The sequence below is a fragment of the Anser brachyrhynchus genome (assembly GCF_964034855.1).
Source record: "Anser brachyrhynchus genome assembly, chromosome: 1".
NCBI lineage: Eukaryota > Metazoa > Chordata > Aves > Anseriformes > Anatidae > Anser > Anser brachyrhynchus.
In genome coordinates this window covers 16,392,613-16,406,904 of record NC_137694.1, presented here as the reverse complement: position 1 = coordinate 16,406,904, position 14,292 = coordinate 16,392,613, and the positions used below count along the sequence as shown (strand labels likewise).

At 38.5% G+C, this 14,292-nt stretch overlaps 1 protein-coding gene across 3 annotated transcripts in view; it reads right to left on the bottom strand.

Moving 5' to 3' along the window:
• The window catches only part of CPNE8 (copine 8), a 104,099-nt gene that overhangs the window by 72,713 nt on the left and 17,094 nt on the right, over nucleotides 1–14,292 (bottom strand). For 2 of the 3 annotated variants that reach the window (XM_080577510.1, XM_080577511.1), the window contains one exon: nucleotides 12,356–12,402. In XM_080577510.1, coding sequence (XP_080433636.1) covers nucleotides 12,356–12,402 — 47 coding nt within the window. Of the gene's footprint in view, nucleotides 1–9,167; nucleotides 9,308–12,355; nucleotides 12,403–14,292 lie in introns of those variants that run through there. The other variant, XM_080577509.1, reaches the window with a different exon arrangement.

Sequence of the window (14,292 nt, the reverse complement as noted above, 5' to 3'; positions counted from 1 at the left end):
ACTGAAAAGGTGGTTGACACTTTTCTGAAAAATCATCATTAATAATCCTCAAAACTGCAATTTGTGACTCCAAACTTTGAATGAGTCAAAGACTGCCAACCTCTTCATTGACAGGACTGAATTAAATCCATAAACATGGATAAAGAAAGAATAAAGACAGTTATTTTCTTGTAACTAAATTTTTTTAAAAAAAAACTAAAACGCTTTTCAGATCACAGCTGTGATTGTAGCCATTGCACAGAACCCCTGAGTCTCCAACAGGAGCCTCCCTACCCTGGCCCCTGAACACTCAACATCTGTGGATGGAAGGACAGAGCATACTCCACTGTCACTTCCTCTCAAAACTCAGTAATCTCCTTTTATTACTTGATTCACATTAAAATAAAGCGGTAAAGAACTCCAGCCACATTATTTGTGTGCTTTAAAGAACTCCATTACTTTCAAAAACCGTTTTCTTCTTCAAATGACTGTGCATAAGTTCACTCAAACTGCAGGGGTCTGACTCCAAACACCACTCGTTCACATGGGTCATCTGTATTTAAGAGTGTGACTGCCTTGTGAAAATCAACTACCCACCTCAGGTACAATAAAATATTCAACAAAAGTTAACACATCTTCAAGACACATCTTTATAAAGTCTCAGAAACAGGAACAGTCCTCTGAAGTTGCACAGCGGTGATTTGCACCTGTACAGAGTGTGCTTGAATCCTGTTAGGTGCTTTCACTTTGGCTATGCTGTGAGATGTTCAGTTGCGATGATATTCAGAGATATCCATATTCCAGCACTTCCCGAGAAAGACAGAAAAGCAAAACTATCTTCCTGATGAACAATATCCTCTCCAAATAAAAACACAAAGAGTATTTAACATGTAGTGTCAATTAGTACGCCCCTCTGCCAAGACTTTATGTCAGTTCTTAAAACCTAGATAGAATGGTTTCCTGACCTCACTGGCAACTCGAGATCCCCTGCAAGGCTTCTGAGCGTGTCCTAAAGCAAATCGTTTAGAAAGCAGGGCCACTCATGAGCAATCATTCTCCTAAGCCAAAGTAATAACTATGAAGGGGGTAAGCACTGTGCAGAAGTGGGCAGGAGAAATCTCCAGAAGCTCTCCAGAGTGGTGAAGATACTGGATATTCAAAATGATCTCCCTGAATCTTTTAAGAGAGGACTGGCATTTGTGCACAGGATCCTGGAAACGGATCAGAACATGAACAAATAGTTTAATCCTTACAGGTGAAAGAAGTTACTCTCTTGAGAAAAGGCTCAAGATATCCTCTGAAATGCTTGAATAGGTAGAGTGCTGGAAAAAAAAAAAAAAAAAAACTCTCTTGAACCAAAACTGGTGAATACTGTGGCCAAGTATTTACGAATGAGAAATGACAGCAGCACTAGAAAGCTGGTGTTTCTATAGGAACAAGTATGGCTGGAACATATGCATGGCTAAAAGGCCTTTCTCTTGCCTTTGAATAACAGCATTCAAATTTTTACGAACAGCTGAAGTCTTCAATCAGCTTCCAGGTCAAACAGATCTCAGTGTTTATAAAGAAAATCTTCCCCTGTCAACTGAATGCTTTATAGCATTCAACAATACTGGAGCCAGGAAAAACTGAAAGTTGGAATGGCTGATGAAACATGCAGCAATATCTAAGCAATTGGCACTGTCTGAAGTTGTGCACTGAGAACGAGTAGCCAGTCTCTGACACAAGCATCAAGCCAGGAGTGAGAAATGAAAACAAGGGGGTCATAAGGACTATCCATTTTGCAGTTCTGAGCAAGAATATATCATCTGAGTATTTTTTTTTCCCTGGCGTGTCCTATTTCTTGCATTTGCATTGTCACAGCAAGCTGGCCAAATACTCTCAAACACTGGAATCAGCCACAAGCAGAGGAGATTCACTCTTAGCACTGAAATCTGATGAACACTCAGCTACTCAAGAAGCAAAAGACTCAGGGCATTCAAAAAGATGTGTACCAGATCCTAAGATGACTGCTACGTAACTTGCAAAGCTACCTGAGGCACAGCAGGTAAGTAAAGAGTACTTACTAAGTTGGGGCTCTCATCTATGTCCAACAGAGTCAGATGCACATATGCAAAGATATTGATGAAGATGTTTCCCATATGTGCAGATTTAAGTATAAGTTGTCCTGGGAGACCCCTTAATCACCAGGCAGGAAAAAAAAAGGTTACTGAAATCCTTTAAACGCTCAGATCAGGACAACCTTGAAGGAGAGTAAGAGGATCTTTCATCATGTGGGGCCTACTTCTACATACATGGAAGACAGAGAAACATGAAGAACATAAGCAGCTGTAAACTAAGTACTTTATGCTGTCAAAGTCATCATTTAAATTGAATAATGTGAGCTCAGAGGATCAACTTGTCAAAAGAGTTCCTTTAGGGGTACTCACAACCCTCTTGACAAACCTCTGACTTGACACCTTCATAAACTGATAATTTTCTGATGTAATACTTCTTGAAACAGTAAAGGCAGTTTGCACAACAGGAAGTTACAGCTGACTTTGGAAGAGCCATTCAGAGAAGAAGAAAATTAATGGCTAAGAAAAACAGACAAAAATCATAGAATACTTGAGGTTGGAAGGAACTGGGGGAAATTGTCTAGTTCAATCTTCCTGCTCAAAGCCAGATCAGCTCAAGTAGGTTGCCCAGTCAGGTTTTGAGTATGTCCAAGGGTGGAGACTCCACAACCTCTCTGGGCAACCTGTTCCAGTGTACATGGTAAAAAAAAAATAATAATAAAATCTTATGTTTAAACAGAATTTTACCACACATTGTCTCCTGTCCTTTCACTGAATACAGCTGAGAATAGTCTGGCTCTGTCTTCTTTACTCCCTTCCATCAGGTATTTATACACATGAATAACATGTGAGCCTTCTCTTCCCCAGGTTGCAGCAAGGACAGTGTCTATGTTTTCTTATGTAACAAGTGATAGGGCACGAGGAAGCCATCGCAGGCTGCACCAGGGAAGGTTTAGATTGGATATTAGGAAGAATTTCTTCATGGAACATTGGCCAAGCATTGGAACGGGCTGCCCAAAGAAGTGGCAGAAGAGACATATGGATGTGGCACTAAGGGACACGGTTTAGTGATGGGACTCGGTGGTCAGGTTGATTGTTGGACTTGATGATCTTGAAGCTCTTCTCCAACCTACATGATTCTCTGGTTCTATGAATAATGTGGTTGTGGATCTGGAAGAAGAGTTCTGCAATGGGAGTCAGATGTGCCAAAGACTTGATGGATAGCTGGAGAAGGTCCTGAAAAGAAAACTGGCAAAGGCAGTAAAGTCAGCAAAGCCCTGTCCCTCCTTACATTGTTCCGGACTTTATAAAATAATGAAATTAAGACATAGCCCACTCTTGAACAAATCCCTCTTGCTGGAGTAGGAAGCAAACAACTCTATACTCGACAAACCCAATCAAAATGCTCTCAAGAATTTCAGAACGTATCATTCACTTGAGGGACAGTACAGGGACTCATACCACAGAAAATCAAAAAATCAATACGGACTTAAAATGTATGACCCTCACTGTCTATGTAGAGTTCATACTATAAAGGCTGTTTGCTCTTCTGTTCAATTGTCCGTTCCCTGAGCGTGCAATCCTCAAACATGAGGCTGTTCATCACCCAAGGGTGCAATCGTCAAGCACATTCCACACAACTCTAAGCCTCAAGATGATACTTTGAAGACCTGAATTTCACTGATCAAGAAATTGCATACACTGCTTTTATAATGCTTGGTTGAACATGTAAGAGAGAAAAGCCTCTGCACCTCAGGCTTTAATGCAAAGGTCTGCTCGCTAGCTCACTGCATGCTAAGAAAAATGATCTGCAGGCTGGAACATCTGACATGTGTCATGAGCTTGGCGTGCTCAGCTTGGAGAGGAGAAGGAAAGATCTACTGACACTACCACCCTCTACTACCTAAACAAAACTGTAGAAGACAAAGCCAGACAGTTCACAGAAAACATAAAAAAGACAAATGTTTCCATCATCATTTACAGTAAAGGAAAATTATGATGAGGTATAGGGAAACAAGCCTCCCAGTGGATCCCAGAGTGATTAAGCTCTGGAAGGGTTCACCCAGAGAGCTGTGCAGTCTCTGCCACTTCAGAATTTCATATCTGATTTGGGAAAGGCCCTGAGCAACCCAACCTAACTGTGAAGATGGCTTTGCTTGGGTCAGGAGACTGAACTAAACACAGCAGGTGAGTTGGAGGCTCAATAAGACAAAGGTTCCCTTCACCTAAATTATTCCATGCTTATGTCACGTTTCATATCTTGGGTTGTTAAGTTTTACAGTTCCATTAGAAACAGTATGAATTTGAAGAAAAAAGTTACTTCAAAGGAAAATTTTTAACGTCTTATAAAATCATGGCTAAATGTCAGTTAATTTTTTCAAACAGTAAAATATAAACTTATAAATAGCTTCAGTCCCTTCAAAACCGCATTTTTTCAGTAAACAATATTCCACTTAAGACAATAACCAGCTACACTTGGGAAATCTTTTGGACTTGATTTAAAATGCATGACAGAAGCCTATCAGTGAAAGAAGATAAATATGCAGTATCTTGATGATTAAATCACACTGAGACCAGAGGAGGCCTGACAGAATGCCTGCTATGCTGCTGCCTTCACAACAAAATTGTTACAAAACTCAAGAGATGGAATTCAGAGGCAAAGCTAACTTTTCTTTAGATTACTTTACATGACTTTTCTTACATGAGGCTTCAGTTTTCTGGTCTGTTTACTTTTTTTTCCAAGAGCTACTTAAAACGTTCTGTCATATTAAAGTAATATAACTAATTACTTAATTGTCAAAATTTATCTTATAGATGACATTGAAATACTGGCCTCTAAAAATCATCGGTCTACATTTTTCAGCTAAACAAAACATCATCTTCTTAAATCCCTTTTGCCAATAAAGTATAGCTTTTTTAAACAGAACAGGTTATTTCTAAAATCCCGTGACTTACAACTAATAGCATAGCTGCTAATTAATTAGTTCCCCTCCTGGCCTAGTTTCCCCACTAACAGATGTGTAAAGTTAAAATCTTAAGATGGCCAACAAGCAAATACTTTAGAAACGTCATTCAGGTGAGTAAGCAAATCAATTTAGCTATTTAAAGGGAAAAGAAATTCAAGAAAAAAAATCAAGAAAATTGTTCATTTTTTGGATTAGAGAATGAATCTTTGCTACCTCCAAATGCAAGTTCTCCTGGTAGAAAGAAATTTTGTTTATTTATTTAGTCATCTGAAGTTTTACACCATCTCAATTTAGTGTTCCAACCCAAGGGGCTCTGAGGTTAATGTAAAATCATAGCCTTCATTTTAATATCAGAATTATAAAGCTAGCAAGTTAGATATCTGTTCTGTATTTCTCAGTCAGAAGATATAAAGTAACTACTGTAACTCTGAGGTCTAACCTAACCAACTGCTCAGAATTCTCTGAATTAATTCTTACTTCAACTTTAAGGCTGTGACTGAACTTGAGAATAATATTTAGTAGAACATCTTTTCTTGGTTTTTAAAATTTATGATGTTTTACCACAATTACAATGAAGTTGTTCCAATAATTAATTATCTCTGTTCTGAAAAAAATCCTTGGGTTTTCTGCCTGATTTTATCTCATTTCCTTTTCCATCTCTTGGATCTTTTTATAACATCGTTAGACAGAAATGTTTTCCATTATGAAATTTATGTTCATAGTGGTGATATTAATAGCTGATTACAATTATCGTTAATTTGCTCTTTCATTAGGCAAATAATTTGAGCTTAAGTTTTTTAGTGTGGCATATTTTATCTAGTCCTTCAATAATTCATTACTCTTCTCTCTCGTCTTTTGACTTTTAAACATCTTGCCTGAAATATGAACAGTCAGAACATCGTATTCTATTAACAGATCTAGGAAAATAACTAAAGAATGGTTTAAACTACCACTAGGTTCTTGGCTCTGGTCTAAATGGTTTTTGAAAATTCTTTAGGAAGCTCCAAGTAGCAGTCTCCATGGGAAGCTCACTGCACAAAATGGCATATGAACACACAACAAAAGGTAATCCTAACCTCAGAAATTATAATCTAGTTTAACAGTATGTGAACAGAACAAATAAGGAATTTGAACTGGGGGAAGAAACAACAAAACGATCCTGTTATAATAATCACTAGTAGCCTCAAATCATAAGAATTAGAGGACACAAGGAAACAAACAAAAAATTCACAACTGTGCATTGGGTTTACATGGCAAGTGTTTGGTAGCAGGCGGCTGCAGGGGTTGTGTCTGTGAGAAGAGCCCAGCAGCTGCCCCATGTCAGATAAGGGCCAGGTCCAGACGGCTCCAAAAGGGACTCGGCACTGGCCAGAACTGAGACAGTGACCGACACTGGCTGGGCCTCTGGGAGAGCAGATTCAAGAAAGGGACAAGAACTGCTGCTCAACAGCAGCTGTGAGAGAGAAGAGTGAGAAGCAGCCCTGAAGCCCCCAAGGTGAGCGCGGCAGGAGGTGCTCCAGGCAGGCAGCACAAGTTCCCCTGCGGCCTGTGGAGAGGCCCCTGGTGGAGCAGGCTGTCCCCCTGCAGCCCATGGGTCCCACACGGAGCAGATCTCCACGCTGCAGCCCGTGGAGGAGCCCCCGGTGGAGCAGGTGGATGTGGCCTGGAGGAGGCTGCGGCCCATGGAGAGCCCCTGCAGGAGCAGGCCCCGGGCCGGAGCTGCAGCCCGTGGAGAGGAGCCCACGCAGGAGCAGGGGGTCTGGGGGGAGCTGCCGCCTGTGGGGGACCCGTGCTGGAGCAGTTTGCTCCTGACAGACCCTGTGGTGTAGACCCATCTGGGAGCAGTTCTTGAAGAGCTGCTGCCCGTGGGCAGCCCCCACAGGCTCAGTTCGGGAAGGACGGCATCCCGTGGGAGGGACCCCATGGGGAGCAGGGGCAGGGAGTGACCATGAAGGAGCAGCGGAGCTGAAGCATCAGGGACTGACCGCAGCTCCCCTTCCCTGTTCCCCTGTGCCACTCAGGGAGAGGAGGTGGAATAGCTGAGATTGAAGCTGGGCCTACGAAGAAGCAGGGTGAGGGGAAGGTGATTTTAGTTCACTTTTAGTTTCTCGCTGCTGTAGTCTGCTTGTGATAGTTTATAAATTATATTAATCTCCCTATGCTGAGTCTGGTTTGCCTATGACGATAACTGCTGAGTGATCTCCCTGTCCTTATCTCAAACCTTGAGCCCATTCCATCGTATTTTCTCCCCGCTTCCCTTTGAAGAGGGGGAGTGAGAGAACGGCTGTGGTGGAGTTCAGCTGCCCAGCTGGGTAGAACCAACATAAAGTGGCAATCCCACCACAGGAAAAGCATGGTCATAAAATGTTCTGCAGTGTGTTTATACCAAAGGAAAACTAATTATTTTAATGTATAAACTCATACTAATTATCAGAAAAACAGCAAGATGCTTCTAACACATGCATGCGGGCACTCGTATGAAATCTGTTTACTCCCTGTACAAATTATGGTGATTTCTAAGCAACACTTTTTAACCGAAGGTCCTCCAATCCTAAGTATGTAAAAACCAGAATGGATGACTAGTTCTTCTGCACTTTGCCTTCTTCCATGAACTGTTTGCCTTGAAAGGAAACACGACCTCCTTGAAAGGAAGATGGCTTCTTCTATTCCCTTAGTCAGCTGCTTCTTTTAAGAAATCTGTCAGAGAAAGTCTTCCAGTGAATTGAATATATCACACAATAGGAAAATTTATTCTTTCTTCTTTATTGGGATAGTGTAGGCTTCTTCAGTGCTCTGTGTTGTTTGCTTGCATGTACTGAAATGTTTTCTGTGGAGCTGCTACACTACATTCCTACTTATGCCTCAGCCCTCTGATGAAGAGGATACAAGCTATCATTGCAAAAAAACTTTCTCTAGTACACTTAAAAAGATCTAAATCACAATAAATATAAAATACAAAATCTATAATTTATATAAATTTTATAAATTTATTAAAATGTCTGTCATTTTAAGACAGACTGAAATCTACACAGGACTCAAAGGCATATCTTATAGGGTACAAACAGTAATGAAATTGTAGATGCTACAATTAAATACATAATTACCAGACACATGACTAAGTGCTCACTTTGAGCAAAATCAATTAGATTATATAATACCTTACGTAGAAGGAGAGGATACACTCATCTTGAAGGTCAATTTATTAACGTAATAACTTATTTATCATTTACTAATAATTAATTGGTTTTATTATTAATATTACAACAATTTACTGATTTATTAGTACATAGGAAAGAAAGTGTAAGAATAAGCGGTCAATTTGCTGGATGAAAACTCATTGCAAGCACTCAACAAGTTCCTGTGATTGACCCTTGCAGTACAACACAAACCTAAATGATCTGGAACAAGGACTGAAATAATAAAGGGACAAAACAAATAGATTTTTACGGAATTGCACTTATATATAAAGAATTTACAGAACCGCTCATATATATAAAGACAAGAATGAAGACTCTGAAAGACAAGTATAAAGACTGTAGACAATTTTTCATTCTGAGTGATCAGACAGTAAAATGGCAGATGGATTTCCATATGGATGAATGAAACACTATATGAACATGGAGAATACAGAATAAATACCGAATTTAGGATGGCTGAATAAGCAATTGTGAGCACATAGCGGAAGAAGTCTTTCTGTTGATAAACTGTACAGTATAGGGACTAGGTACAGTTAATGACAGAGTATTTTTTCATTGCTTTACAAACTGGCCACCCTTGCTATCAGGGGATCAATTCCACCACAACCTTGCCTCATCTCCTTCTCTCTCAATTTGATGACTCAATCAAAACGGAACCTTCTTCTCACCTCTAGCATATTTCATCCAGATCAAAAAAATAATAATAACATGAACAGGATTAATGAATAGGAAGGACTAATGAACGAAAAGCCATGAAAAATCTCAGAAGACATAATGGAAATTTACTGAGAATATAAAAAAAAAAAACAACCATCTGGCAGCTCGTGAAGCTGGAAGTCAGCATGATGAGAACCAGCCAGAGAACTAACTTCCAGACAGGTATACAAAATTAATTTGCATCCAATGCATTCTTACAGAGGGTGCCAGGGGCTCAGAGCCTTGCTCTATACACAGTTTCTAACACTTACCATTGGTGGATAATGCCAGTAAAACTGCAGTTGGTAGAGTATTTCATCAATTCTATTATTTACTTAACATTCCCCTTTGAAGTGCTCTCTCTGGTTTTCAGAAATAACATCCTCTTTGAAATGAAGATATTCACATTCTTCCAAAATATTATTTAAGGCTTCTGCAGATAACAATAAGTAAGTTATACTTTGCCATATTTGAGTGTATCTTCACAAAGTAAGGGGAAGTAAATGTTTTTAAAACCAAAGCTCAGATTCTGGTGATGTATTTGTTGCCAATTACACTAATGGACACCTGATGATCAATCCACAAGTGATAACAGATGAACTGTTCTGAAAAATAACACCCTACTAAACTGAGAACTAAACATTTTCATTTTTTGTTTGGATTTGGTGTGCAAGAATAACACTGGGTAAAACACTAGAATCTGTACTGCAGGCAAACAGGAGCCGGTGCCCAGAAAACATCTACTCAGAAATTAAATGAAGGGTTCGATTTAATGATTCTATTGAATCAACTTGAATATCTTAGTTGAGGGGAAAAAAAACACGCTGGTAGAACAGAGTGCTAGGGAAATTATGAAGATTATGAAATGATTTACTATGTTTATGATCCCTGAGCATTTTTCAAGTTTGAAAGAAAATCATTAGCCAAAAGAAGGAAGACAACTATGGATAAAAGGATATGGAACAGAAACAAGGTAAAGTATGTTGCCATGACTGAAAACCATTCCTTAATGTCTACATGTATCATCAGGGTCTTATTATTTGTCTCACATTATTTCTCCACGCAGTTCCAGGTGGCATCTACCTCTACAAGCTAGTAAAATACGGAACAAGTGTTTTAATGCAACAAAATGGACACATACGCATAGTTTTGTTTAAAAACACAATACTACTGCATTCACCACAGCAGACAGGAAAAAAACACAAAAATAAAGACGTGGTTACTCATCTAACGTACATTATCAACTAGTTTTCTACCTACCACCGTATGTTTTACCACTGATATAAATATCATACACAACATATCAGATGCAATCCTGACCCCATCCCTCTATCATGCCAACCTCTGAATTTTGACTGTCACAACAGCTATTAGGAACAGGATTCTACTTACTGAACTTTACATCCAACATAGTCAAAAGCGATCGTCACTTAGAGGCATTTCTAAAGAATGATTCATCTGATCTACAGTGGACATCTAAATTAGATCTGATGAACTGCCCTCAGGAGTTATCTTTTTCCATTAACCATAAATAGTTTAAACAGTCATCTGAGTTGTAAATACCTATAGCTAGATAATAGACAAGATAGAGATAATTATGCCTTAAGAGGGAAAATAAGCTAAGATTTTCTAGCAACTGACATGTTGAAAGTCTGTTTTAACCCCTGTAGCTCCTAAGCTGGCACATGATACCATAACCACATGCCAAAAGGCATCATCTAGGCAAGACATTCTGTAATCAGTGAGAAGACACAATACAAGCACGTTATCCTATTTTGCTTTCATCGAGAAGATAAAATAGCAGAAAACAATATAAACCTGGAAGATGGTAGCACACTTCAATGGTTGCAAACTTGGATCTATTAAAATGGAAACCAGATGGATTTTTTTCATTCACAGTCTCCTAAAGCACCTCACAACTGTCTCGTGGAACATCTTCTAAGAAAGATGATAATATTACCATTCAACCATCAGGACAATTACAATATGGAAAACGCTTAATACCTATTTTAACAGTTATACCAGAATAGAATGAAAATTGCACAAATTACACACCAACCTTAGACAACAACAAAAAACAGAATTTCTGACAAAAACCTTTTCATCCAAAAAATGATCCAGATGATTTAATAGCAGCTTAGACTTGACTACCAAATTGCATCAAGCCATTTAGGCACTTGAATATCTAAAGACTCCTCTGTTTTCAGAGTTACCTATCCAGACATTCAGGGGTCTATGCATGTCCAATACTTCTGCCAATTTAGTTAAGAATAGTGAGTTCCCATTTAGGGTCTTCGAACTGACATTTCTTCACACAAATCATCAGAGGAATGTGATCCTGTAAGCATACTGAAAGCATGTCTGGTACACAGTTCAGAACAAGAGAGAGCAGCAATTTAACTATAAACACAGTAGATAAAATGCTTCACATATTGCCCAGTCATATGAGCTTTGTCCAGGACGCAGACAAATTCAATTTTCTCAGCTTGACAGAACTGAAAGCTATACTCACTATCTTTCAGCAAAGCAAAAAATATGTTTCTCCAGCCAACTAGCAAGGACAGCAAGAATAAGGGAAGATGTCTGGTTTCTGTGGCCTTGGCCCTTCTTCTGGAATTTTTTAGACAGTAGTAATCGCATAAAATATCATTTCTGAAAACAAGAATATCAGGGCTCCTTGTTCATTCCTCTCTTGTCTCTACACATGGCTAAACAGTGGCACACATACAGTGAACAGTACAATCAACCATCTCTGTAAGGCAGCTAAAAAGTACATTTTATCAAGAGAAGGAAAAGATGACCACCCTTCCTCCAATACTTCTCTTTCAAGGAATAATATTAAGGAAAAAGAATTAGATGGCTAAGCACAGGGAGACAGTTCCAGTCTGTATATGTTACTATTCTACAGTTATCCAATTTAGAGATGTTTGATTTACTTTCTTAAGGCAGAAGATACTTCTCTCCAGTATTTACATGGATAGGCTAAGAAGACAGTGCAATTTATCCCTCCCTTTTTGCTTGGCGAATATTCAGCCACACCTAACTTCTCCCGAACAATGCACAGGAAAAGTAGGTCTCTACCACACCTGTGGGTTAGTTCTGATGATACTAAGCATCACAACAGCCAAATCTTCCCCCAGATCTTGCACTGCTTGACTGTCTTCCTCTCTTGATATTCACAAACCTTGTCCACATTGATAGGTAAGTTTGACTTCACAAAACTCATAGAGTGTAGAACAGGAAACATGTATTTTCTCTTATTTTGCTCTCCCTTTTGACAGACATATGGGATACAGATATGAAAAATTAGAGTAATGTAACTAGATATTGCTTATTATAACATAAGATTCCCATTGTATAGCATGGCTTTCAAGAGGCTATGACATTGGTTTTTCTGCCAGGGCAAATTACCAGCATTAAATACACCCATAAAGTTTATATATACACATGTGCATCTTACCTCTCTCCATTCCTTGTTTCCAATGGCTTGCGTGTACAAAACACAGACTGTGAAAGGAAAAAAAAGTTTGGTCATTTTCAGAATAGAATGTATTTTTAAATTAAATAAGCTGATTTTGTAGTTTGTTTTCCTGTTGAAATTATTAACAAGGACAGTCAAATAGTAACGTTTCCCCTCAGTTTTCAGTATGCCTACCCAGATCAGTGACAATATGGTTTAGCTGTTGCTGCAATGAGCTAATAAATAGTGTGGTTCTAAAATGGGAGGTGACTTTTATGGCTGACCTCCAGTAAATCACCTAAAATCCTCAGAAGTAAAATTACATAAAAGCAGGTCTTCATTAAATGTGGATGGTCTAACTATCCTGGTTAATCTAATGCACAATTACTTTAAATTATGCCTCTTTCAAGAGATGAGAGAATTAAAATAAAAACAAATGAGGTTCCTACTAGAAAAAGAGACAGGAAATGAAAGTGGAAAAAGGAAAAAATAATTTCTCAGGTATTCTTCCTCAATTTTGCTACAAATTATTCTCATATATTTAAGTATCTTGCATATATATAATTTTTAATTAAAACCTAATAAAATAGATTCTATGATATTTGTCTACCTAAGCTGTGTTTGAAGCATCAAGCAGCACGATCCCACTGTCTTCATGGTCCTTACAGATCCATTCTTCTCCTGTTCTAACCCACCACACGTCCATCTGCAGCTCCTATCAAAGGGGTTGGTGACAGAGGTAATACACTGATTATCTGTCTTCCGTACACTGTTACAAGCACCAGTATATGTGTAAATCATTTGCACTTGGAGTACCGTAAACTTTATTTTCTGCAGTTTTGAACTACTCATAGCTAGCAATTTGAAAGCATTTTTAACCTGAAACTCTCACCCTTTCCTAAATAAGGGAAAGACAGACATGCGAACGCTTTTCTGTGACAAATTCTTCTCCTGTGCCCATCATTAGTTTTCAGCACAAGGTTAAAAATAGTACTATTTTGGGTTGCTGCCTTGAACAATAAACGTAGAAGCCTGGTTTCATTGTCGATGAAGTCAGAATCATAAACTGACCTAAGAAGAAATGAAGGCAAGCTTCAAACTATGTTTTCTTCTTACTTGGAAGGTATTTGTTCAACACTAAAAACACATCAGGCAGTAGTGAATAAGAGGAAGAACAGAAAATAGCAAGTTCAATATTTTAGCTTGACATAGAAGTTAAAAGTTAATACTTTTTTTTTTCAAATAAGATGTAGAAGAAAAAAGCTTTTACAAAAAAAAAAAATCAAAGTCATTTTGTGGAGATGTCTGTCTTTCTACATTTACTTTAAATGAAACCTTGGACAATCGCACTCCTAGCTTTGGTTCCTGCTCATAGTAGGATGAATCCAAAGCAATGAGCCTATTTTTACAGCGCTCTTTGGAGTAAACTGCTGAAGTATATGACATAAAGAATGAAGTTAAATGGGAAAACAGAGTGAAATGGAAGCTATAAAGTCAGCTGTGGATGTGTCTGATGGTTACTGAATTTCTGACTAACCTTTGTATCTATTGAGATCCGTGCCAAGATAATCCTGGCAGATGACCGAAGTGTTGTCAATGGAAGTTTCCATAGATAAAAACAAACTAAGAAATATTCTCTGGAGATAACCCTACTGCTAACATAAAATCACGTAGTCTGTCAAAGATCCCTTCCACTTTCCCCATTGGCAACTCTTTTTTAAACTAATGCTACCGTTTCTGCAATGATAAATGTTTTCCAGTCTTCAGAGGTGGTTTCCAAGAATGCAGATGTCTTACTAATTTCAAAAGCTGATATAATTGTGGATTTTGTCCATTTTGCCAACACCCTACATCTAAGTTTGCAACTAAAATTTTCTCATAACTATAACCCCTGTTGAGAATACAACTGAAATTCATTTGGAGAAAAAGCCACTCTT